We start from the raw sequence: 24,381 nt of genomic DNA, 5'->3' as shown, positions 1-24,381 counted from the left end.
TAAGGGCCCTCCCAGCCCTGACATCCTGTGTTCTAAGGGCCCTCCCACCTCTGACATCCTGTGTTCTGAGAGCCCTCCCAGCCCTGACATCCTGCATTCTAAGAGCCCTCCCAGCCTGACATTCTGGGTTCTAAGGGCCCTCCCACCTCTGATATCCTGCATTCTAAGAGCCCTCCCAGCCCTGATATCCTGGGTTCTAAGGGCCCTCCCAGCTCTGACATCCTGGGTTCTAAGGGCCCTCCCACCTCTGACATTCCTCATTCTGAGGGCATCCCTGGGCTCTACTGCCCCAGGACTTTGACTTAGTAACTGCTTGCATTACCACTGCCCATCTGTGTCTCAGGTTGGCTTAAAACTTTTTCAGAAGCCACCTTTCCACTTGTGTCTCACAGACTAGTGGGCTCCAGACCTTAGGCCCGTTCAGCAGTTTCTCCAACACGATGTAACATAGGGAGGGGGTTGGTGGAATCTAAAGACTTCTTTTTAGGCTCTTTTCCCACAATGATAATGGCCACAGGGTAGTCCCTTGCCCACATATAATATGGCCGCCGAACAGCTTGGAGATGAGGACTTGCTTTCTTAGCACCCAAGATGGGGAACTTTGAGCTTCCTGCCCCTAGACAAGATGGCCGCCCTAACGGGCACCACGCTTCCCGCTCTCTGAGCCGCCACGTACCCACTCTCAAGATGGCTACCGTTAACCCACAAAACCACACTCAAGATGGCCGTTCAGTGGCTCATGGACGATCACGTGGGTCGACCTTTTTTTCGTTCCTACAGGCTGTTTCCACCTTGGGGATTGACAGGCAGCCATCTGGTTTAGTAATTCTCTGTATTTTCTTTTGGTCCCACCCTCCGGGATACCTACCAACGAATTGGTAATCCTGGCGGGTGACTGCAAGCCTCGCCCCGCCCCCTCTCCTCAGTCGGAGCCAATGGGCAGGGCGCGCGGGGGACGTGGTCAGGGCGTCTCCGCCATTTTGTGAGTCTATAACACGGAGCCGTTGAGTCGGTTCCTGCTATTCCGGCGCCTCCACTTCGTTCCCTTCGGGTCTCCTCGTGTGCCATGGACGGGTAAGCCCTATTTTCATCCTCTAGAACACTTCTGTCCAGTGCTGCCGCGGACTTGGCTTTTGCCGGGCGCTCCTTTCTCTCAGCCGCCTGACCCGCGGGCAGCGCCGCGGGGGCCGCCTCCGCTCGCTCCTCATGGCCGCCCCTAGTCACGCTCCCAAAGCGGGTCGGCGGCCGCCGGAGTTTGGGACGGGTGCTGTGACCGTGGGGAGGCGGGGATCTGTATGTGAGGGGCGCGGGCCGCCTCGCGCGTTTCGGGGTTGGGGGACAAACGGCTCCCCTCCCCCCTCGGGAGCTGGAGCGCGCGTGCGTGGTGTGGCGGCCGGCGCGAGCCCGGGCTTCGCTGCAGGAACCCTCCTTTTCCTCTCTTTTCCCTTCACTTCTCGTTTTCGATTTTTTTTTATTCCTCATAGCCCCTCGGGCGCTCCTCCCTCCCCCCTTCCGGTTGCGAGCTCTTGGCGCCCCTTTTCGCGGCCCCACGCGGTGCCTGCTCCTCGTGCCTCGCCGCGGCCTTTCCCGCTCTCCTCCGCTCTCTGGGCCCCTCCCGCCTTCCCGCCCCTGGACTCTGGCCCTCCCCACCCCCACCCTCCCGGCGTGCGCCTTTCCGGGGTGGAGGCCTAGGCTTCCTCCCCGCGGGTGGGGCTGGGGGGCGACCCGCCCTGCCCGGAAGGAGACGGGACCGGACCGGACCGGGGCGGGGCAGGGCAGGGCGGGTGGGTGGGTCGCCGCTTAAGCTGGGCCTTGAGGCCCGTACTGGGCCCGCCCCCCGCGGGAGCCCCGGGGTGGGGCTGCCTTTATTCTCCATCCCCCTCCGTACCCCTAGCCTCGCTGTTTTCCCCGGGAGGAAACTGAGGCACTGAGGTGTGAGTTGCTCTAAGTTTTCTGCCAGAGAGCAGCGCGGGAGGCACCGTAGTCTTTGTGCCTCTGTACCCCTCCCTGCCTCCCCAGGAACGCCCCTTACGAAGCCTGCCGGACTGCAGGGTTGGGAGAGGTTTTTAATTTTTCCAAGATGAAAGCCTTTCATAACCATTTCATTACCTTTGAGCCGGATAATCATGTTTTCAAACTTATTAAATTCAATCTGTCTGAATAGATTGGATGGCTTTAATTGGAATGCCTTCAGTCGTGCAATTTCATCTTGTGTAGGGCACTTTTTATGACCAAATATAACTTACTAACATTTCCATTTGATTTCTGGGGTATGACGAGCAGTAATTTCCACTTTTTATAGAATTAGAGGTTTGACACACAATTCTGCCACTTTGGAAAGTGTTCAGTTCCCTCAGCTGTAAATTGAAGAGTTTGGACTAGAACATCTGAAGTTTCTTAGCAGTAAGCCTACTTTCTTATTCTGCAAAATTGGTACAGCTGAAAAAGCCCTTTCCTAGGCATTGAATTGAATTTCATGAACTAGTCCCCTACTTTTCATAGACGAGGAAATCTGAAGCCCCGAGAGATTAAGTGACTTCTCTAAGGGCACTCAGGTAGGGGCTACCTATTGGCAAAGCTTGGACTAGGATTACCACCTTAAATCTAGGGCTCTTTACACAGGGACAGGCACACACATGCCACGGCCGTCGAGGTGGCTTTTTTTTTTTTTAAATACCCTTGGGTCTTTCTACAGATTTTTTGGGGGGGGGATGGGAAAGAAGCAGCAGGAGTAGAAGTACCATCACTTTATGAGTTCAAAACTTTGCAAGGTCTTTAAGAGGCTGTTCTCTTCTACCTTTTTTAAAGAAAAATACTCTCATTTTACTCCTGAACTGGAACTGTACTAGGTAAAAGAATCCCGATGTTTATGTAGACTATGTAGTATTTCCAGATACTTGAATAAGCCTAACATAAACAAATGATAATAAAGCAAGCCTCGTTGTCTTGAGGCAGAGAGTGGAATTTAAAATTCACTTTTAAGTGAATCGAGTTCAGTGTTATCCCAAGGTTAAAATTTTATTTACAAGAGTTATGTGATGGAAAAACTAAAGAAGAAATGTTGCATTCTTTTTAAAAGTTAAAAAGTAAACTAACTTTTAAACTTTTGAATGCATTGTCAGTAAAAAAGAAAAAAAGAAAGATACATTAACCAGAGGAAAGAAATTTTGGGTGAGTAATAGTTTTGAAAAAGCTTATCTGTTTATCTATGCAATCTGAAAGCATTTTGGCCTTTCTGCTGTCGTACAGGATAGCTTGTGTGGGTCTGGAGCTCAGCCAGTTTGAGTTGCTTAAAAGTTTTTGCTACCCTTTACCCAGACTAATAGTCTGGCAAGTAAGTAGGTTAACTGAGAGATTTGACTTAAATGAATCTTATATATCATTTGGAAGAAAAAGACCATTGTAATTAGCTTTTCGGTCTTGCATTTTGTATGCTAATTTGAACTAACTTTGAATGTGAAGCCTTGGAGAAAGTCACAAATCTCACTCTTATGGACAATATTGGATGTCCAGCTTTGGATATTCTTTTTTATTTTTGACCTTTTATCTAAGACTTTGTCCTACAGTTTTTAAACTAATTTTAAAGCTAGTGTTGCTTTTTGTGTGTATGCAGAAAGTGCTCTATTTTGAGAAATTTGATATAGTGAGCTCTCCTTTGAAAATATTATGGAGGAAAAGTCCAGTAACTCTTTAGAATAAGAAGCTTCACTATATTGTTTTGACTGGAGTCTGGAATAGGTGGACTTTTAAAAAATGGCTTTGAAAATGGAAAAACTTGACATTTTTGGAAGGTCCTCAAATTTTTTAAAATGCCTAAATGTTATAGGAAAATGAACTTAACTTAGGTTAATACATGGAGCAACAACTTTTGAGTTTGTCTTTTGACGTAATGTACTGTATTCTGTGGTTTAACTGATGAGTCCAAACACAGCAGTTGGGGTGGGGGATGAGTTTGAAATCTCTTCCTGTTGAAACAATTGGAATATTTTCTATAAAGGCTACTTTATATAAAACATTTCCTGTGTCTGAGGCCCTCCCGAGGAACAGGAAGCTGAATGAAAATGCTCTGATAACTTCCAGTGCTCAGGAAACTTGTTTGGTTTTTCCAGGGCTACCTCCTCATTAATAGTTCTTTTGAAAACAAATGAGCCATCTATGGCAGAACCTTTACCTTTTTATTAGAGAGGAAAGGCTCAAGTGCCCCCAGTTTAATGTTGGAAAAACAGTGCTACAAATGAGTTTCTTGTATATTCATGACACAAAACCTGTTCAGTTTTCTCAAGTGAATGGACCCAATAAGGTTTAATTTGAAGAAGTAATTTTTAATGAACTTTTTAAGTTGAGGAAAAATCGATAATAATGATTTAAGGAGATAGTTGCTTGGCTAGGATGTTCAGCAAGGTCACACTGTCCTGAGATATGGCCATTATGTATACAGAAAATCTGTTGTCTGTTTTAGAGATAAGTTTCTAGTTTCAGCTTTGTCAATTGGTTGGAGGTTTCCGGGAGTTAGTCATTTTAATATTCTTTTCAAAAATATGTCACTTCCCAACAGGAATAATAAATGTATGTTGATTAAGTTAATCAAAGCCAATGTTACCTACCAAGAGAAAAGAAGTAGTTACTTTTCAGGCCTCAGTTTCCTTTTCTGTACAATGGTATTGAATGTGTGTGACTGGACCAGATATCCTCCTTCTCCCATTCTACAGTTTCTGCTGCTGAAAGAAAGTGGTAAAGTGACTGATCCCTGGAGCCTCAGCATTCTAATTAGGGTAGTGCTGAGAGGGTACCTGGTTGAAATTCCTAGCCCCACTTTGTGACTTTTTGGCAAGTTACTTAACCTTTGTGCTTCACTTTCCTCTTTTATAAAAAAAAGTTTTGACTAAAATCTTGTTTTATGTTATATGTCATATTCTTCAATAATTTGTGGAGAAGGGCATGAAAAAGTCTTGGGATATGACATTAGATAGCATCCTGGTTGAATTACTGAGTCAATTTTAATTTGGATAAAAGTCTGAACACTTAACTACTTTTAGATCAAATGGTAGTTGGTAGAACTATCATAACTATGAACTTTACCTGCCCTTCCTTTCAACCAGGTTCTGGTTATATTTCTCTGCTGTACTTGGGTACTTTTCTCCCTTTGTCCCTTACGAGAAAGAAGGATGCAAGTTTTTGCATGGTGGGGTATTTGAAGATTTCTTTTAGTTTTTGATTCTTGGGTCTCCCCTTCCCACCACCTAACATCTGTGATACATTTTATGCTCTTGTGTAAGTTCTTCTTTGCTCCTTGTGGAGACAGCTGTTCACTTTGACTAGCTTTTTTTCCTTACTGCTGTGACTATGCTGATTATTGTGGCAAACCTATCTAACCTTTTTATCCTTTTCTTTCTTTTTTTCCTACAGCATTGTCCCAGATATAACAGTTGGTACAAAGGTAGGCACTTTTCTCACTTTTCTCTCTGTTACACTTGCTGAGCATCTGATCTAGTTTAGTATTAGCCTTCAATTGAAAAGATTGAGAACTCTTATCTACTTCTCTATTGTTTAGGTAGTTCTCTTATTTGCCAGTCCTAAAGCAATGTTCCTGCTCTTCAGCAATTTGAATCTGGGAAATAAGGAATTTTCAAGCCAGAATCTTTTAATTTCAAAAAATAATTCTGTTACCTGAGCACTGAATCAGCATCAAATATTGGAATGTTAATCTGTTTGGTTGAACTAAATGTCATTTAATTTAATCCCTGACTGTATGTTGTTGTAGTATCTTTACTCCTGAGATACCTGTTAATTCTTAGCTTTTCCTTTTAACTGCAAATGCAACCTTTAGCCTTCTCCAGTCTCTGGAGAACATTTCCTAAAAATCAAAGTGCTGATAGGAAACAACCTTTATCTACAAGCACTATATACTTTTTTTAATACTTTTTTTTTTTAACTATAAAGGATGAATGTTTTATCTTGCAATCTCATTAAAAATAAATAACTCTTTACCCTATTACATTTCATTCTTATTTGATTTTATCTGAAAAATGCTGCCATTAGTATTAAGAGGCAGTGTGATATAGTGAAAAGAGCACTGGTTTAGTAATTTATGGGGTCTAGGGTTTTTATAATCCAGTCTGTCACTTAGTTGGGACTTCCATAGTGTCATAGTGTCCTCAGTTTTCTCCCTGTTGGGTTAGTAGAATAGCACTGTATACTAGATTACTCTGAATCTCAGGTTTTTAAGCATTTGTTGTTTTGTATGTGGGAAAGAAGTGAAGAATCGGGGTATCTGAAAGAAAAGGCATTAAAAATATGGGGAGGAAGTTTTGCCACATTTTCATGAACCTGACATTGTTGAGCATTTTAATAAGATCCTCAGCAGGGGGATTTTGCAAACTATGAAAGTGGTGCTAATTCTGAATTAGCTGAATAACAGTTTTTCACTTCAGCATCATGAGGATATTTGACTAGTTTCTTACCCAACAGTTCCATCTTCTTGAGGAATAGGGAATTAGGAATTAGGGAAGGAGCATTCTTTCACAGTTTGGCAATTTGGGAAGTGAAAAAAAAGCCTGTTAGAGCTAGTAAAATACTGCCCTTTCCCATCTTTTCCTTGTGATTGAGTGAAAGAAGCAAAAGACAAGGGAGCTCCTTAATTATGGATATTCTAATGATTTGGCTGGAATGAAGGAGAATCAGCTATTCTCACTTTTGTCCAACAACTGGAATGTAATTAGAGCCCACTTTCAAACAGAATTGGGATGCTATTTTCTGCAGCTTCTTGCTTTATTTCTAGGATTTCTGGTTCTTACTCTATAACTTCAGGGAAAAGGTTGTAATATACTTGCTTAAAGTCCACAAAAAAGTAAAGCTTAATGTCCCAAATTTTGTCCAATTAAAAATAATTAGAAATGATCTTAGAAACTCAAATAGCCTCATAATCTTGGTAGACTATAAATTATATTTCCGGAAAATATTTTTGGTTTCATTTCCCTGGTGCATGATCACAGTGCTTGGCACCTAGTAGGACCTAAATGTTTACTGATTTCAGCTGTTCAGGTGAGTTTCAGAGAGAAGGGAATGGTTGGCAAATTTTTCATTTCCTTTTGATAGGGCATTTGTTAGGACATTTCATAGGGGAAATGATTTGGCAGTTACTCCGCTGTTCCATTTGTGATTTATCAACTTTAACTGATATTGCTGAAGCAGCTTATTTTAGACCTTTAGTTGAAAGGTTGTCTGGGAAGTTCTACTGAGGTCAGATAAGGCATTCTACTGGTGTTCAACATTGAGATTTTTTTTTTTTTTTGGTAGATATTGATGCAGTCTAACTTGTTTTGAAAAAGACTACTAGTGTTTACATGTTGCACATTCATTTTACTGCTTATTTGCAAATGCAAACTTCCCTTTGAGTGTGGGAGAAGTAAATTATATTCACTGAAACACCTTCAGTGAAGTTCTGGAGTAGTCTTAGTATTCTTTAGGCTGCAATTTGGACTTGGATTCAGCTACTGCTTTGTCCTTAGCTAAACTCTAGATAGTTAATAGTGACCTGGCCTCCAGTCTTTTTGTAAAGGGCCAAGTCTCAATTCTACTGATGAGCAGAATTAACAGCTGGTGAATCATATGTAAATCGAGCTCATTTGTTAAATGTAATACTGTGGAAAGTTGTGTTGTCTTACTGGTTTGGGGGGTGAAAAGCTTTGTTTTTGTGAATGAGGAAATTTAAGTGGGCTACATTGTAGCAAAAAAGATGTTAAGTTAGGCAATACTTTACTGGAATTTGACCAGGATATAAATACTGGCCATAGTACCACAGTAATAAATGCTCTGGATCACAAAAAATGTGTTATTAAAAACCATGATAAAATTCTCTGGAAGATTGGACTTGAGATATATATGAAGTGGAGCAAATTTAGAGATTATGTTTTGATTGACAAACCAGAACATTAGAAGGGGATCAGAAATTAGCCACAGAAGGTCTGACTATATGTGGGTGGTCCTGAAAAGCCTAAGGCTTAAACTGGTAGACATCTGTTATACTGAAAAGAAGAAAAATGACTGGACAACAGGACACTTGGATTCTAGTCCTAGGTGCATTGAAGAAGATGAGATGGGTGCTTGTATGTCTGTGTAGATGGGTAACTTTCTGTGCTTCATTGTGTTGCTAGAGCAGTAAATCTGGGGAATGCCTCACTTGACATAAATACCTGAATTTTGGAATGGTGCTGGGATGTTGCTATTACAGTATTATGATCTGTAGTTCATTACTTGGCCTACGATTATAGGAGGTATTTTTCTACTTTGGGAATTAAACATGAAGACTTAAATATTTTAAATACAAAACCACCAAACTAAAGTGGTTTCCCCTTTAAATGTAAGAGCACTTAATTCTAAATGAGTCACTAGACCTTGGTGAACTGTTGTAGCTACTGAGGTTACATTGAATGTCCTTTTTGAAAATATTTGAAAAATTGGGAAGACTAGAGGAGGTCCAACAGGACTTAAAGAAGGGCAGATATAAACGTTGCTTGATTTATTTCTGGCAAAAGGCTAATGTATGATTTTTTTTTTTTAACCTTTAGAAAAGGAACCTGTGAATACTTACATATAGGTCAGCATGACAAGAAATTGCCAGACCAACCTAGTTTTTACCTTTTTGATAGGGTTACTAGGAGAAAATCTTAGCTATAATATGCCTGAATTTTGGCAGCCCATTTGATATTTCCATGCTATTCTTGTGTGCAAAATATGGGTTGTAACCTGACTGAACAGTTCCAGAATGGATCAGTTTCAATCTGGAAGGACTTCTCTAGGAGAAGGCCACATGGGCCACCTTCAGTCTGGTTCTGTTCAACATAATCTGGGACTTCAGCAAAAGCATGCTTATCAATTTGCAGATGATGTGAATCTGAATAATGGATGATAACTTTGCATCCAGAAAGAGTTCAACAGACGATCATTAAGCTGAATTTCATGAGATGTCATTGGAACCAATGTAAAATCCTTCATTTGGTTTTAAGAATCAGTTACATCAAATCCATATATTGGAGGAGGGGGGTTTAGGGGAGGTATGACCAAGCTTTCCTTAAAAAAAAAGAGGAATGGTAGAATGCAAGATTATGAGTCAACAGTGTGACATGTCAGGCAAAAGCTCATTTGAGCTTTATGCTGCCTTAATTGATGCATAGAAGCAGATTACAATACTGCTCAACTGTTGGTTCATTTCAGCCATGTTTTGCAAATAACATCCACAATTTGGATGGGGACCTAAGGGATAAGACTAGGTGGAAGGGACTGGAAATACTTGGCTTGGGGAAGAGAAGACATTAGTTGAAGGACTGTCATGTGGAAAAATTATTACTGTATCTTTTTTTTTTTGACCCCCAGTGAGTTAGAGGATTGAGTTATAGTTGCAGGAAACAAGATATAGGCTGTGAGTATATTTTCAAATTGGAGGTTAAATTGCTGCTAGGGTACCCAAGAAGAGATTTCTGCAGATATCTTCTGAGCTGCCTTCTCATTCTGAGTCATACATTTAGCACTACCTGTGAGCATTACAGTCAGCTGGTTGGGAGAGTCAAAACTTTTCTACTCATTTAATCAGTTGACTCCTTTGCAGAGAGGACACTGTAAGCTACAAAGAAACTGAATAGGCATTGTGCCCTCCTGGAGGTTCTAGTCTAGTAGGAGAGGTTCTAACTAAATCACTTCACTTTTGCTACTTTTAATTGATGGATTGTTGGTCCTTGTCCTTTTGTCCTTTGGAAGGAATTGAAGTTTCTTGAATAATGGGGGAGAGTTTTTAAAATATGCTTAGAGGGCAGATGTTTTAGGATGATTTTTTAGAGTATGCCTTGTTTATATTCCCTGCTCCCAGAGAGGCTGAGGGTGGTGGATAGCTTGAGCTCAGGAGTTCTGGGAGTCAGCGGCCTAAGCTAATTGGGATTGTCTGGCACCATTGGGTAAACTGTCCTCCCCTCCCTTCCCCTCCAACAGGATGCTGCCAGGTTGCCTAAGTAGGTTGGAGGGCTGGAACAACAAAGGAGTGAGTGCAGGCTGCACTTCTGGCCTAGGCAAGATAGGGAGACCCAGGTTTTGGAGCAAAGACTTCTCATCAAACCAGTCAAGAGTTGCACCAGTGTGACTTGATGGAGAAACACCATCCTATACAGCCTGATACAAAAATGCAATTACATTGCATGTATGCTCTTGTTCTCCTCTTTATTTAAATCTGAAAATGGTTTTAATTTAATATACCTGAAAATGGTACATTGATTCTTGGTAGTAAGTCTTGTTACTAACATTTCAGTGTATTAATGTAATTTTTTTGTAATAGTTGAAATATAGAAAGAAGCTTAATTTTGCCTAAGGCATGTAGCCACAAATTATATTTGAATTTTGTTACACTGGGATGAAAGTTGTCAAATTAAGGGGCTCTTTTACACGATAGTCATCACATGTTATTAAAGTGTGGTGTTAACTGCACCATATACTAAATTTGGTTAGAACTTCAGAAAATGACCCTTTAAAAACACCAAAACAACCAAGGCACTTCATCTGAGTGTGATGTAACCTAGTTGCATAGAAAAGTTTTTGTGATTGAGCCAGGATCTTTGCCATGGGAACAGCAATTATGGTTTAAGGCACTTAGCCAAGAATGCTGTGAGGAAATTCCACCCCTTCTCTCTCCCCCCTCCCTCTCCCATCCCTAATCTCCCCCTTATTGCTGTAGTTCAAAGACTGAAACTTATTTTAAAACTTGCTGTTGCTGGCATGATCACACATGTATGCCACATGTTTAATACAGCTCTTCCGCTTTTCCAGATACTTGCTAATTGGTTAATTTACAAGCAGTAACCTGTTTTGGGGAGGAAGGGGAGATGTTGAAACCTGGAATTGACTAGAAGTGGCTTGAAAAATTAGTCTGCCTTTCCTTAAACATGTGCGTGTTCACTTCAGTCTGCTAAATAGGGTTTATAAATCAGTTCGTTACATGCTTTGGATAGAGGATTCTTAGTTTATAGAATTTTTGAGCTGAAAATGTTTACTAGACGTCTAGTCCCATCTCTTCATCTGTATCCCTCAACAGTTTTTAACAGACGAAGATATTTAGGGCCCAGAGAAGGAAAACAACTGGCCCAAACTAATGATCCTGGGTTTCCTAGTATACCTTTCTCCTTCAAGGTGCACATTGGTCAGCTGTACCTTGGCTTCCAAAATTATCTTAGCCACAGCTGGCTATTTGAAATTTCATACTCCTTTTTGAAGTGGAAAGAATGTTACAGCCCAGCTAGCATTACATTTTTGTTTTGTTTACAAGTGTTTGTCTTGTGAGAGGAGGACTGTTTTCTTGTGCTGTTTTTTGGGGGGGGACGCAGGCTCCTGCTTTTTAAAGGAAGTTTAAATTCAAAGGAATTTTTGTATTCTATTATGCTTGAGGAAGAATGAGGGGTGAGAGTTTACATACCAGTTAAATCATTAATCCTGAAGAGGTTAAAATGACACTTGATTCTCAATGCTCCTGGTTGTAGGCTTGGGTGTGTAGTATAGTGTACAGAGCAGGAAGAACTACATTACTTCACTTAGGCTCCAGAATTTTTTTGGCAGTTGAAGGTCACCACACCTTATTCGTTCTTGTAGCTGGTTTTTTTCATAAAGTGTTTCCATAGTTGCCAAGATTAGGCTATTTACACTCTAATACTGGAGAATTAGCAACAAAATATTGAAACATACAAAGATGGTATGTTTTTAATGGAAGGCTCTTTGTCACTTATGTTTTAGAATTAGTAAGGGAATGAGGAACGGATTTAGTCAGATTTTGATCCCCATTCTTCCTGGGTTGACAGAAGTTTCAAGTGCTGAAGAAACCAGTCTTTTCAATTTAACTGGAAGGAAGGAGTTTCATTTTGTAACAGTGGAGCACTGGGGTCTATAGAACCCATGACCTTTTCCTGGAAAGGCAAAACTGATTTCAAGGTGTCTTAAGGAAGATTAAAATTTTTATATTATGTGAGTATTTGGTCACTTTTTTCCCCCCTCTATGCTTCTTTGCCAGTAACAAATTCCTATAGCTGGAAGTTCTTAATAAGCCAGTTGACCTGTCATAGATGTGGTATATATCCATGAATGGCCTTGTGAGTCAGCTAGGTGGCCCAGTAAATGGTTTTTGATCCTGGAATTAGGAAGACCTTAGTTCCAATGTGGCCTCAAACACTTACTAGATGCGTGATCCTGGGCAGGTCACTTAACTTTTATCTGCTTAAATTTTCTCATCTGTAAAATGAGGATAGTAACAGCATTACCTCTTAGGGTTGTTCTAAGGATCAAATGAGATATTTGTAAAGCTCTTAACACAAGGCTGCTGTCATAGATGCTTTTACTACCACTACTCCCTTAGCTGGGGGGGGATAACAGACCAATGATAAATATCATTGACCAACTATAGTAACTTTGTTTTTTCATGCAACTGTGCTTGGGGGTACAGGTGTAATCTTTGTTTAATGAGAATTTTCCTAGGAAGCTTATGCATCTGGCATACTGAATGGAAAAGATCTGCAGGACTTGAATTGTGAGAGATCAGGATTTAAATTTGAGTTTCTACACAATGTATAGCCATGGTCAGCATATAGGGTGTATATGTGAGGGTGTATAGACCCTACTTCTCATTTGTGGGGAAAATGCTACATGCATGTTTTGTTTTTCTAGGGATAGGACACATCCTAGTTTACTTTATGCATCTTAGATATCTACAGGAGTTGGGAATAGTCTCTATTCCCTCCCAGTCCATTTTGGAAACAAAATTTGACCATTGGTTTTAGAGTAGTGTATGAGCACTTGATCTTAGACTTGATTCTCTGGTTATGATGGGGATAGTATACATACCTAAGATTTTTTGACTTGTAGACAGATTTAGCAATTTCTGCTTCTTGCATTGTACATGAGCATCAATTGTAGAATCCTGAACCTTAGCTTTGGAAAAAGATAAGCTGCCACTTCCCTAAATGCGACTTTTATCAGTAGATGTGGAAACTGAGGTCCAAAGAGATTAAGTGACTTAGCCAAGGCTACACAGAAGAGTCTTCAGAGGTTAGATTCAAATCCAGGTCTTCTTATCCATTGTACATCAGCACTTAACCTAATTGTGACATTTTTTGGATCAGGAGCAGTCACATGTGAACTTAAATAGGAAGTAATAAAATTACTTTTTTTTTTAATGCTGAGATTGAAAATGTCAAATGTCAATTCTCTAATAAAGCTATGAAATTCTTATGTCCTTGGCTCTCTACCTGCCCTTACGAATTAATTTTAGGTCAGAATGTTGATGTTTCATTTCATTCAATAGCTATTTCTTTGAATTCCTGCTTCATGCGTGCTGCTTGGGCAGGGGGGGATATAAAGATGAGTAAATTATAGTTCTTGCCCTCACAGGGCTCACAGTACTAGTGGGGCACAGATTATTTAAGTAATTTCTTTAATTGATAGTAAATGAGAAAAAACAAGTGCATGAAAGAACAGATTAGAAGGATTGCTTAGATAATTGAAGATTAGCTTGATAAATTCTATGGGAGCAACCCTGGAATTCCTAGGATAGAAAAAGTATCTTTCAAAACAGTTTCTGGCTTAGCAGATTTCTTCCATTCTGTGGTATTCTGAACTGGATAATGTGCCAGAATTCAATTTTTTATAAAAAAGCTATAGAAAAACACTATAGATAGTGTTTATCACCTGTCAGTAGAAATGTAGGGGCAGATTGCTTTGATTTATTTTGCCATAAATGAAAGCTAATGTCTCCTGGTTTTTAATAATTCCCACTAGAATGAGTTCCATAAGAACAGCTAAGACTTAAATAAGTTATTTATATTAGTTTCTCTTTCCCTTTTTTGATAGTATTTGGTGATTTAGGAATGAAAAGTAATTGAAGCAGTGTCTAGTTTAGGTTTCTGCAGACTACATCTTCCCTCTTAAAAAACAAATTCCTAGTTGGAGGTGGGACAAGAGAAAGAGGAATTCTAGAGGACACAGGCAGATATGATTATTTTAACATGACGTAAAGGTGTAAGATGATTTTGTAAAAATAAATTATGCATCTGCCTGTGCCAGTGGTATCTTTGCAGTGGTTTGTTTGGTGTGGAGAGTATTAGATTTGGAGACATAGAAACTAAAGTTACTGATTTTCCTCCTGTGTGAGACCTTGAAAAAAATCACTTAACCATTCCCAGCCTCATTTTTCTTATATGTAAAATGAGAGGATTGTAGTAGATAACTTTAAAGGTCACTTGGAAATCTCATCAAGTAAAAGGTTTAATACGTTTCTTCTGAAATTTGCCTTAGATGGCCCGTTAAAAAAAAAAGCTGATTTCTATGGAGACAGTTGGGTACAGTGGAAGAAACTTGATCTGGAGTCAGAGATCAGTTCAAATTCTAACCAGTTTATTAGTACCACTGTTACCTTGGGTAGTTTCCTCAACTATAAATATGAGGGAGCTGGACTAGATTTCTGTGGTCCTTTTCAATTTTAAATCCAGGATCTCATCCTAACCTTTAAGTCTTGGAGGTACATAGTTGGTACAGACCAGGATTTTTCTGAGAGGTAATTCTGGGAAAGTGGCAAAGTCTTGCATTTATTGGAAAACCCCCAGGGTCTCAGGTCTACATGACCTTCACTAGCATTTGAAGGACCTGTTTGGTGGCTTGTTGCTATGATTGAATTTAGTTATTAATCCTTGTCTAAGGATGCCTGCCTAAAACTATGCAGAAGCAAGCTCCCTGCTTCTAGGGGGTCCACCACAAAGATTAATTTCAGCCAAAGCTAATGAGACAGTTCCTTCCTTGACAGCTGTGTTGACAGGGTAAAAATTGCTAAATTTTCCTGCATTTGAGATATTTAATAATTAACAAATTTTTTTGATTTTTATCTTTCAACAATCACTTCCAATAAGCTTAAATATTTTCAACCAGTTATCTTTGGTTAAAGGTGGTTGATATTTGTCCTGTTTTCACTTTTGTGATTTTTCTTTGAGGAAAGCTTTTTTATAAAAATTTTTTTTTTTTGAGGTGAGGCAGTTGGGGTTGAGTGACTTGCCCAGGGTCACACAGGTAGTAAGTGTCAAGTTGTCTGAGGCCTGCTTTGAAAAGGTTTTGCTTCCTTTGAGATAAAATTTCACTGTAAAGGTTTATGAATTTGATAATTAGGAAGCTGGTAAAAAGTAAGGTTTTGGGTTTTGCTGTTGGTGTAGTAGTAGATAACAGACCTTAGACAATTAAATTAGTTCTCAGGACAAGTAGGACTATATAAGTAAAATGAAGTAAAATTGGATGGGGAAAGATATTGAAGGGAGAATGAAGTTGCTGCATTACTCTGCTTATGCTATGTTCTGCTGTTGACTGAGAAAAGTAAGCATGTGGACAGTTTTTGACTTGGGGTATTAAGATGAGTTACTAGATGGGTACCTTTATTGTCAGTGCACAATGGGAGCTGTTTTTGTAGATTTATTACCTCATCTGCTTTGTTTGATAAAATCATGGACAACTTTAAAAAATTAACTTCTGAAACTCTCTTAAGGGAATTTAATTTGTCTTAACTACATTAACTACTCACATGTACTTGTCTTCACTCTCCCTTTTTTAATTCCATTTGATCATCTGTCACACATCCTTGTAATTTGTAATTGCTAAGTGATAATGTTCCATGGGTCCCAAGATAATGCTAGTAATTGGAGTGGATTTTTGAAAGATTTTGAAAAATTATCAGTTCAGTTATTTGGTAGCCTTAAGTGATCTTGCTTTTCTAAATAAGCAATAACTTTAGAATAGTTCAGTTATGGAAAAAAAAGTAACTTGGAGCACAAGTGTGCCTTGTTCTATAACAATTAAGAAAGTTTTGCGGATGTGTTTATTACTTAAATTTTAATTACCTTTTAGTTTAATTCTTTTCCCCTCCAATAAAGTCTTTGAGTAGCCTTCAAAGTAAACAGGTGCTTTATTTAGTTCCAGTGTGATTTGTAAAATGATAATCATTATAGTATTTTCTCAATTGAGGGAGAGGATGGAAGATTTCTTTGCTTCTGCTGAATTTTTCTACTATCTATTAGTAGATGCTTTCTGCTCAGTATCATTGCCTCAGCCTCACAGCTTGTTTGATTAAAATTGAATTAGTGGGGGAAAAGTCTTTATCTTTTCCATGCATTTGGTGGTTGGGACTCTGCAGGGACTGGTGGCAAGGAAATCAAAGTTAGTTTCTCTGTAGAAAATTATGAGCTTGCTTTTTTTTTCTTTTTTTGACCTAGTTTGTATCCTAGACACTGGAATGACTGAATAAGTAGCACTTGTATTTTGAAGTGATACAGTTACCCCACTTGTCACTGGATAGTACTTGATAAAAGAGATAGTGTTTCGAGTAATCTCTGAAAGTGTGACAAAGCAGAGGGTATGGTTTCATTGGAGCTGCTGGAAAATAGGGCATCTTCCTGTTGGCTGCATTGCAGGCTATGGAAATGGAGGTAGCCAGCTTCCTATTCACAAGGAGTTCTTTGTCACTCGTTGGATCACTACAGTCTAGCTTTTTATGTGATAATTCAAGACAGCTAAAATCTTTGAATTTTTAGCAGAGCATTTTTTATAAGTGAACAAGTGCATTTTGCACTGATTTGGAGCTTCATTGTAGTTTTTATATACTTACTAAAGGACAGAATTTTAAAGAAATTTCTGTAATAGAAGTTAGGATTATTAGGAACTTCTGTTGTGTGGACCCCAAGTATAGCTGACTTCAGAAACTGACAGGAAGAACCTGGGCACTTGAGAAGTGAATTTTAGTGCCCATCTGCTTTCTTTCCAGGCCACCCTCTTGGTCACATCCAGGAAGATCTGTTGACTTCCCAGTAATAGCTGGCTAATCACATCGTCTTGCAAATCGTAGAGATCTCAAATGTTGTCCACTTCATTGTCCTGCTTACTTTAACCTCCAAAGAAATAGTCTCTTATTGGACTTCAGGGAAAATATTTTTTAAATAATTGTGTTTTGGGACTGTCAGTCTTTCTGGCTAATCTTTTTCTCTCGGGAACCTGCATCCTGTCAATCCTTGTGGCCAGTTGACACTTCAGTAACATGTTGAATACAAGTTTTGGAATCCATTGAAGTCTACTTGCAAGGTTTAAGCTAGCACTGCAGTTAAGTTCTGTCACTATCTCTTGGTTCTGTGCATCTGATTTCAGAATTGTTCTGTTCTCAAAGTACTTTAAATATAATTTAGTAAATACAACTCACCCTTTTCCTTTTTTCTTCCAGCGGGGATCTGACGAGCTTTTCTCTACTTGTGTTACTAACGGACCCTTTATCATGAGCAGCAACTCTGCTTCTGCAGGTAAAATTGGTAGCCGAAGTATTTGGAAACCTATGGCCAGATATTAAAATATGGAGAAGATTTCAATAGCCTGTTTGTCCTTCTCCTTCATTCATCATTCTAATTGGTTTGCTGGGAATCTTTCTAGTAAATTAGTCACCTTCATAAGGCTGCTTTCATTTGTTAGCTCAAGCTCTTACCTTGGAAACTGAATTTGGAGCATGCAAATATCAGTTTGCCAAGAGCCCACAGTTGATCGAAGGAACTTAGGAAAGCTAAAGGAATTACTCTATAGAAGCATAATCATAGGAACATAGGAACATAGGAATCAATGAATATTTTGCCCTTGATAAATCACTTGCTTTTTTCTTTCTTAACTTGAAATTCATGGTTTGGACTTAACTTCACTAAAGCAGATGGTATTAATAGTATATAGTCAGTTTCAGCTGGTCCTGTGTGGTCTGAGCTGATTTAGGAATTGTGCATTGAATTGTACTGCTAGTTTTGTGTAGTTTGACCTCTGAACCTCGAAGCATGAAACTTAAGGAAAGGCTGTGATTTTATGGGACACTGAATCTTTCTTTTTAAGATGCTTTCTGATTCTTGTACTTCAGAAAATGTTGTAGAAAAGTTATTAAAAAATTTCTCTTCCTTACATGTGAGTGAAGAGTAGTTTATTTTATATATCCTAGCATCTTTGAGTTTTTTCTAAATAGGTACCTAAAACAGTTTGGAATTTGGTTTGACTCTTGGAATCAGAATTTTTCAGTTTACAGAAAACACAATAAAGGAGGGAGAAGGAAACTAGTATATTGCACTGATTCTTATTAAATCTGGACACTGGAAGTTTTTCATCTAAATGGGGTGCTTTTTGGGATACCTGCAGGGCAGGTTGGGGGGGCGTGGTTAGAATTAGTCCATTGAATTTTATTTGAGAATGGATCATCTGCCTCAGCATTTATTCTAGTCACTAATGAAAAGGGCTTTTGGGGGAAATTATTTATATGAGTGCTTCAGGTATGAAGAGTTTGGATAGTATTCTGAAGGGTGTATGAGGAGCATTCTATTTTATATTCTCTCATATTCTATAATCTATTAATATTAAATTAACATTGTGTTGAAAGCCCCTGGGATTTGAGTCCTAGTCTAGAATGGACTGATAACAGGAAAAACAGCTTTTTACAAAACTTCATGAGAACTGAGAGTTGGTCTTAATTGTAGTGCAGTTCACTTAATATTCAGGGGTATAAAAACATTTCTTTTCAGCTAATGGAAATGACAGCAAGAAATTCAAAGGTGATAACAGAAGCACAGGAGTCCCTTCCCGAGTAATCCATGTGAGAAAACTCCCAGGTGACGTCACAGAAGCTGAGGTTATTTCCTTGGGATTACCATTTGGCAAGGTCACCAATCTTCTAATGCTGAAAGGCAAAAATCAGGTATTGATGCTTCTGTTATGTTAAGTATATTTGGAATCGATTTAAAATTTATGCAAAAGCTGTATATCTGGCTTGAAGTCAACTCATTAGATACTCTAGTAGTGTATAGTGGGCCTAATAGTATTTCAGATGCTACCTTTCTCTGGATAAGGGCATGTGTGAGGGCAGGTGATATTTTTTTCCTCAAACAGGCCTTTTCAGTTTTTCTTTAGTCTTGGAACAACTATTCTTGAGCAGAGATCTTCTGTTCCTGGCTCTGCTCCTGACTTTCAAATCTATACCCTCGCGTAAATTATTTTTTCTGGGCTTCAGTTTCTTAAATATGGTGATGATAACTACCTACCTCACATTAAAGTAAGGATTAAATGAGATAATGAACACGTTTAAAAAAAGTCAGTTTTTAAAAAACAGATGAAAACTTAAATTACTTTCCCTTTTCCAATTTTGACCTTTGTTGAGAAAGGCATAGAATCTTAAGAGCTATTAAACTTTCTCTTTCCCCTCCATTTTATGGATGAAGCATAAGATAAGGAAGCATAACAAAACAAGGTCAGGTAGCAGGTAGTAGATTCTAACTTAAGTCCTCTGACTCCAAATTCAGTATTCTTTACCTTAAAATCTTCCCTACTTAGATGTTCGTTACCACATACGTTTTTGTTTCTAAGCGGTCAGCTCTGCTTGGTGTTAGGTTTTTTTTTTTAAAAAAGACAGTTGGGGTTAAGTGACTTGTCCAGGGTCACATAGCTAGTAAGTGTTAAGTGTTTGGTCTGAGGCCAGATTTAAACTCAGGTCCTTCTCACTTCAGGGCTGGTGCTCTATCTACTGGACCACCTAGCTGCCCGTCCTCTGCTTGGTGTTAGTAATAGTGGAGTTGGGATAGTAATCTCAGGTGTGAGAAGTCCATTTAATCCCAGGGAATTTTTACTTTCCACCCTTTTTGATATGAAGAGGCATGCACAAGACCAGTTTTACTGAGTCCTGAGTAGATTTTGATAATGAACCTTAGATTAGTCCTTCTGCTAGGTAGCATTTCAAACTGAGTCACTCACTTCCATTCTGTGTTTTTTTTTTTTTAACTTCCATTTTTGCTTTAAAGTTTAGCAAATAGGGAAGTTTTCATAAGTCCTGCTATCATGCTCCATCCTGGTGTGGAAATAATCTTGGCTATGCTAAGGAAGATAAGCCACTTGTGGTCCTCTCTAGACTGGAATAGACATTTTTCAGTGTAGGCTCTTCTGACTTTCCTTATTTGAACCAACAGGTTACCTGTGTGGTGCAGTCATGAGTATATTGGTGGAATGAGTACCTGTGAATTTTATGAAGATTTACTCAGTAGCCAGTAAAAACAAATGTCATAGATATTAAGAATTGTTGTGATTTTTTTTCCAGTGTTAATAATCATACTTTCTTGTCTTTGATCTGAGAATTGAGTTCTTATAGTCCTGCTGTTAAAATAATTTTTATCACTTTGAGCAAATCTGACCACTTCTGGACCCCAGGAGTTGATAAAGGTCATCTATAAGAGAACATTTCCCACTCCTTCCTCCCTTTTTCAGTGCACTTGATTGATTAGGTTATGATACATAACCCTGACTCATCAAGAAGAATTACCTGATGCTCCCTTGGGCATTACCAACTCACCAAAGGATCCTTAACTTTTAGGCTTTCCTTGAAATGAATACAGAAGAGGCATCGAACACTATGGTAAGTTACTATACCACAGTGACTCCTGTCCTCCGAAGCCAGCCTATCTACATTCAGTTCTCAAACCACAAGGAACTCAAAACAGACAACTCTCCAAACCAAGCAGTGAGTATTCTCATTACTGTTGAGTCTCAATCAGTTGTCCCCCACCCCACCCACAAGTCCGAGTCTCTTACTAGGTACTTGGGAATATATGTTTCCCACACACAAGAGAAAGGATCAGTGTTTCCTCCTAAAAATACAAGACATAAAGCAAATCGAGGCAGTTATGTAACCTTACCAGCATAAGGTTTCTGAGAGAGCTTTTGAGCTCTGGCTTCTTAAAATATATTTCAGTTGGGCCTTGGAAGGGTAGGGTAAGTAACATTTAGATGATGAAAGCAAATATGAATGATTCAAAGGTAGTCTCATGAACTCATCAACTCATAAGAACCAGGAGTAGGGCAATGGAAAGAGCAGAGATAGGAAGAGCTCTGAGAAAGGGATCTTTGCACTAAGCAAAGAAGGCTGAATAGGTTGGATAGGAACAGATCATGAAAGACCTTGAAAGCCATGCAGAAGCCTTTGGAGAAGCTCTTGTAGTTGCGATTCGCTTTGGAAGTTTCTGTTGGAAATGCTTTGTTAGATTGTGGAACAATATAGAGGCCTTGATATAGGTAAGTGGTGGTGAGATAGTTGGGGATTAGGAAGGTTTTGGTCTTGCTGAGTTTGAAGTGTTGAGGTCTTACCCAGGTAGATGTTGTCTCTAAGGAACAGTTAGCAATAAGATTGGAGGCAGCAAAGGATCTAGACTTATCTCAATGAACAACATAAATTGAGCAAAAAGAGGTTGGATGCTTGTTTTTTCCAGGTTCCAATACGGTATCTGGCTTGCCGGTTAAAATACCAAGATGATTTGTATTGATGGGGGGTAAGGGTATTTTATTAGAAATAGGATTCTGAAAGCTCAAGGAAAAGCTACATTTTATTTAATAGTCTCACTATAATTGTGTCATGTAATACTTGACTCAGGTATTTAATGTTTGCTTTGAATATTTTTTGGTGAGGCAGTCTGGCTTAAGTGACTTGAACAACAGGTCCTCCTGACTCCAGGGGCTCTATCCACTGTGCTACTTAGCTGTCCCTTGCTTTGAATTTTTGAATTGACTTTTGTGTGTACTTTAGAACTTCCTACTAGTGAATGAAGTTGTATTGGAAATTCTGCAGTTTTTTTCTCTTGTATCTCCTTATGCCTTTGATGACAGGAACACTGAAGAGACATAGTTGGAGCCTCTGTATAATAACAATGACTATTCTGTGGGTCTACCTTGTTAAGGTTGTCTTATACTTATAGCCTTGGATGATGAACCCAAAGAAAACACTGAAAATGGAAAGTGATTATGGGAAAGTTTTGTATATAAAATATATCTACAATATTTTATGTTTGGTATATTGACCTTTAAAAATAACTTTGCTACTATAGGCTTGAAATTACCGCATTAGAAAGTGTTGCCATTTGTCCCTGAAGACTGCCTGTTAAATGAGAAGTAGGAGCTCTGTTCAGCTTGTGGTAGTAGGTTGTAGTAGCAGTATGCAAATGAAGAATTGGCTACTCATGATGAAATAGTATGAATACCCTGTAGGTTTTGGACATAGTACAAGGAAAGTACTAACCAGATGGGAATGTCTTCCACAGCGTGCCCAGGCAGCACTTCAAGCTGTAAACTCTGTTCAGTCAGGAAATTTGGCCCTCTCTGCCTCTGCTGCAGCAGCTGATGCAGGAATGGCAGTGGCTGGCCAGAGTCCAGTTTTGAGGATCATCGTAGAAAATCTCTTCTATCCAGTCACTTTGGACGTACTTCATCAGGTGAGATTGAACTATGGGTAACAGCATATTGGAGATAACTAAAGACCATAGGTTTTGTTTGTGCTCTACTTAGAATTCTAGGGTTGCTCTTGGGGCACTGTTTCAGTTATGTTACCTGTTGCTTAATCCTTCATAAAGTGAAGATTTTTCTTGATTTTTTTTTTTTTTTTTTGACATCATGGACCCATTTGGTAGTATGGTACAGTAAACTAACAATATTATATTAGTTGTCAAACATTTTCAGAGATTCTCACCTCAAAGTTAGGAGCCCTTGTAGAGGATTTAAAAACTTAAAGGAACTGTATGTGTAGTGAAAGTTTGATTGTAGATTTTTGCACACGGCTTTTAATGATATTCCAGAACATTCATTCTGCTATTCAAGCCAGCTTCCTTCCTTTAAAGAATTTAAGATTAGGTTAGGATTTTCAAGTTTGAATGCACATCATAATTGGTCATATCTAGCTATTCTCATAGCAGATGCTGAGTCAACCTTTGAACTGTTGGGTAACCTGCCAGGGTTCACTTTCTTTACAGATTTTCTCCAAGTTTGGCACAGTCCTGAAAATAATAACCTTTACCAAGAACAACCAGTTCCAGGCTCTGTTACAATATTCTGACCCCGTGAGTGCCCAGCATGCTAAGTTGGTGAGTGTACTCACTGTTTGTAGTGCCTTCTTCCCTCTTCCTTTGAAATGGTTTGACCTTGTGAAAGGGCCAGGTCTGCTTATTTCTCTCTCTGGCTTCTTCTTTCTCTAGTCTCTTGATGGGCAGAATATCTACAATGCCTGTTGTACATTGCGCATTGACTTCTCTAAACTCACCAGCCTCAATGTGAAATACAACAATGATAAAAGCAGAGACTACACCCGCCCAGATCTGCCCTCTGGTGACAGCCAGCCGTCTCTCGACCAGACTATGGCAGCAGCCTTTGGTAAGGACTCTTCCCCATCTTAGCAGCTTCTGTGTTTAGCCTGGTGGCCACATTTTGATCGGAAATGCCAACCTGCTGATACTGTTTTTATGTGCTAAGTATTAGTAAGAAACAACTTGCTCATCTGTCACTGGCTAAAAAGTTCCCTGCTGCACAGCTGAAAGGAGTGTTTAATACCTACAACAATAAACCCTGTGAAGCACTGAAAGCAGTAAAGCAGAAAAACACCACGCTTCCACTGTCACATCTCATTTTGGGCACCCAAATTAGGGTTTTCTGAAGATGAACACCTAAAGAGACCTTGAGCCTAGGGAAGGACCGCCTCTGTGCTCTATGACATCCTGACTTTCTGACATTTACCTAGGAATTCAATAGGAATTAGTGGGGGAAAGAATGCTTAACTTTTTACACAAAGCAAAGAATAAACAAGGGCCTAGATAGATGTCTGTATATCCTATAAATATGACTAGTGATTTTAAATGCCTTCTCTCATTTGAGGATACCATAATAGCTCCCTTCTAATTAGCTGTGTCCAGTGCCCTTTAGTACCATTAAAGATCCTAGAGAAATTTTATTTTGACTCACTGGTTATTTAAACATAATACACTGCGGGGAAAGCGTATGGAGAACATAAAAAGGTGCTTTTAAATTTTGAGCCTCTCCCTTTAAAGCAAAGCATGGTGTATATTCAATACAATCTCTTGTTGTTTGGGATTCATTCTGACATTTTCTCCTGGAGGTTTGTGGGTGCGATGATTAGTATTTCGTTTATTTCTAGGTGCACCTGGTATAATCTCTGCCTCTCCATACGCAGGAGCTGGTTTCCCTCCCACCTTTGCAATTCCTCAAGCTGCAGGTATTCATGAATTTTGTGATCCTCACCCGTAGTTTGATTATGCATGCCCATTTCACTGTAAAAGCAAAATAAAAAACACAAAAGAACCCCTCCACCCCCAACACACACACACACACACACACACACACACTACACATACCACCACAACACTTAGAAGACAACAAAACCATGCCCATAACAGTTTTTTAAAAAGCCAGTTTAGAACTATTCCTAATTAAACAGTCCTGAGTGCACAGGGAAAGCCAACTTCCTGGGAGGCCTTGCTTAGCACCAGGGTAACA

At 39.4% G+C, this 24,381-nt stretch overlaps 1 protein-coding gene across 3 annotated transcripts in view; it reads left to right on the top strand.

The window, feature by feature from the left end:
• Window positions 1–961: 961 nt before the first annotated feature.
• Window positions 962–24,381, top strand: part of PTBP1 (polypyrimidine tract binding protein 1) — a 33,281-nt gene continuing 9,861 nt past the window's right edge. The window contains exons 1-9 of one of the 3 annotated variants that reach the window (XM_027858628.1): window positions 962–1,074; window positions 5,407–5,437; window positions 17,270–17,345; window positions 18,591–18,763; window positions 20,426–20,572; window positions 22,143–22,313; window positions 22,848–22,958; window positions 23,070–23,244; window positions 24,023–24,100. In XM_027858628.1, coding sequence (XP_027714429.1) covers window positions 1,067–1,074; window positions 5,407–5,437; window positions 17,270–17,345; window positions 18,591–18,763; window positions 20,426–20,572; window positions 22,143–22,313; window positions 22,848–22,958; window positions 23,070–23,244; window positions 24,023–24,100 — 970 coding nt within the window. In that variant the 5' untranslated portion in view covers window positions 962–1,066. The remainder of the gene's footprint in view (window positions 1,075–5,406; window positions 5,438–17,269; window positions 17,346–18,590; window positions 18,764–20,425; window positions 20,573–22,142; window positions 22,314–22,847; window positions 22,959–23,069; window positions 23,245–24,022; window positions 24,101–24,381) is intronic. The other 2 variants (XM_027858733.1, XM_027858676.1) reach the window with 2 other exon arrangements.

The sequence above is a fragment of the Vombatus ursinus genome, unplaced genomic scaffold, assembly GCF_900497805.2.
Source record: "Vombatus ursinus unplaced genomic scaffold, bare-nosed wombat genome assembly UNPS02000546.1, whole genome shotgun sequence".
NCBI classification, from domain to species: domain Eukaryota; kingdom Metazoa; phylum Chordata; class Mammalia; order Diprotodontia; family Vombatidae; genus Vombatus; species Vombatus ursinus.
Note: the sequence above shows the minus strand (reverse complement) of the source record. Positions and strands in the feature narration are given on the sequence as shown.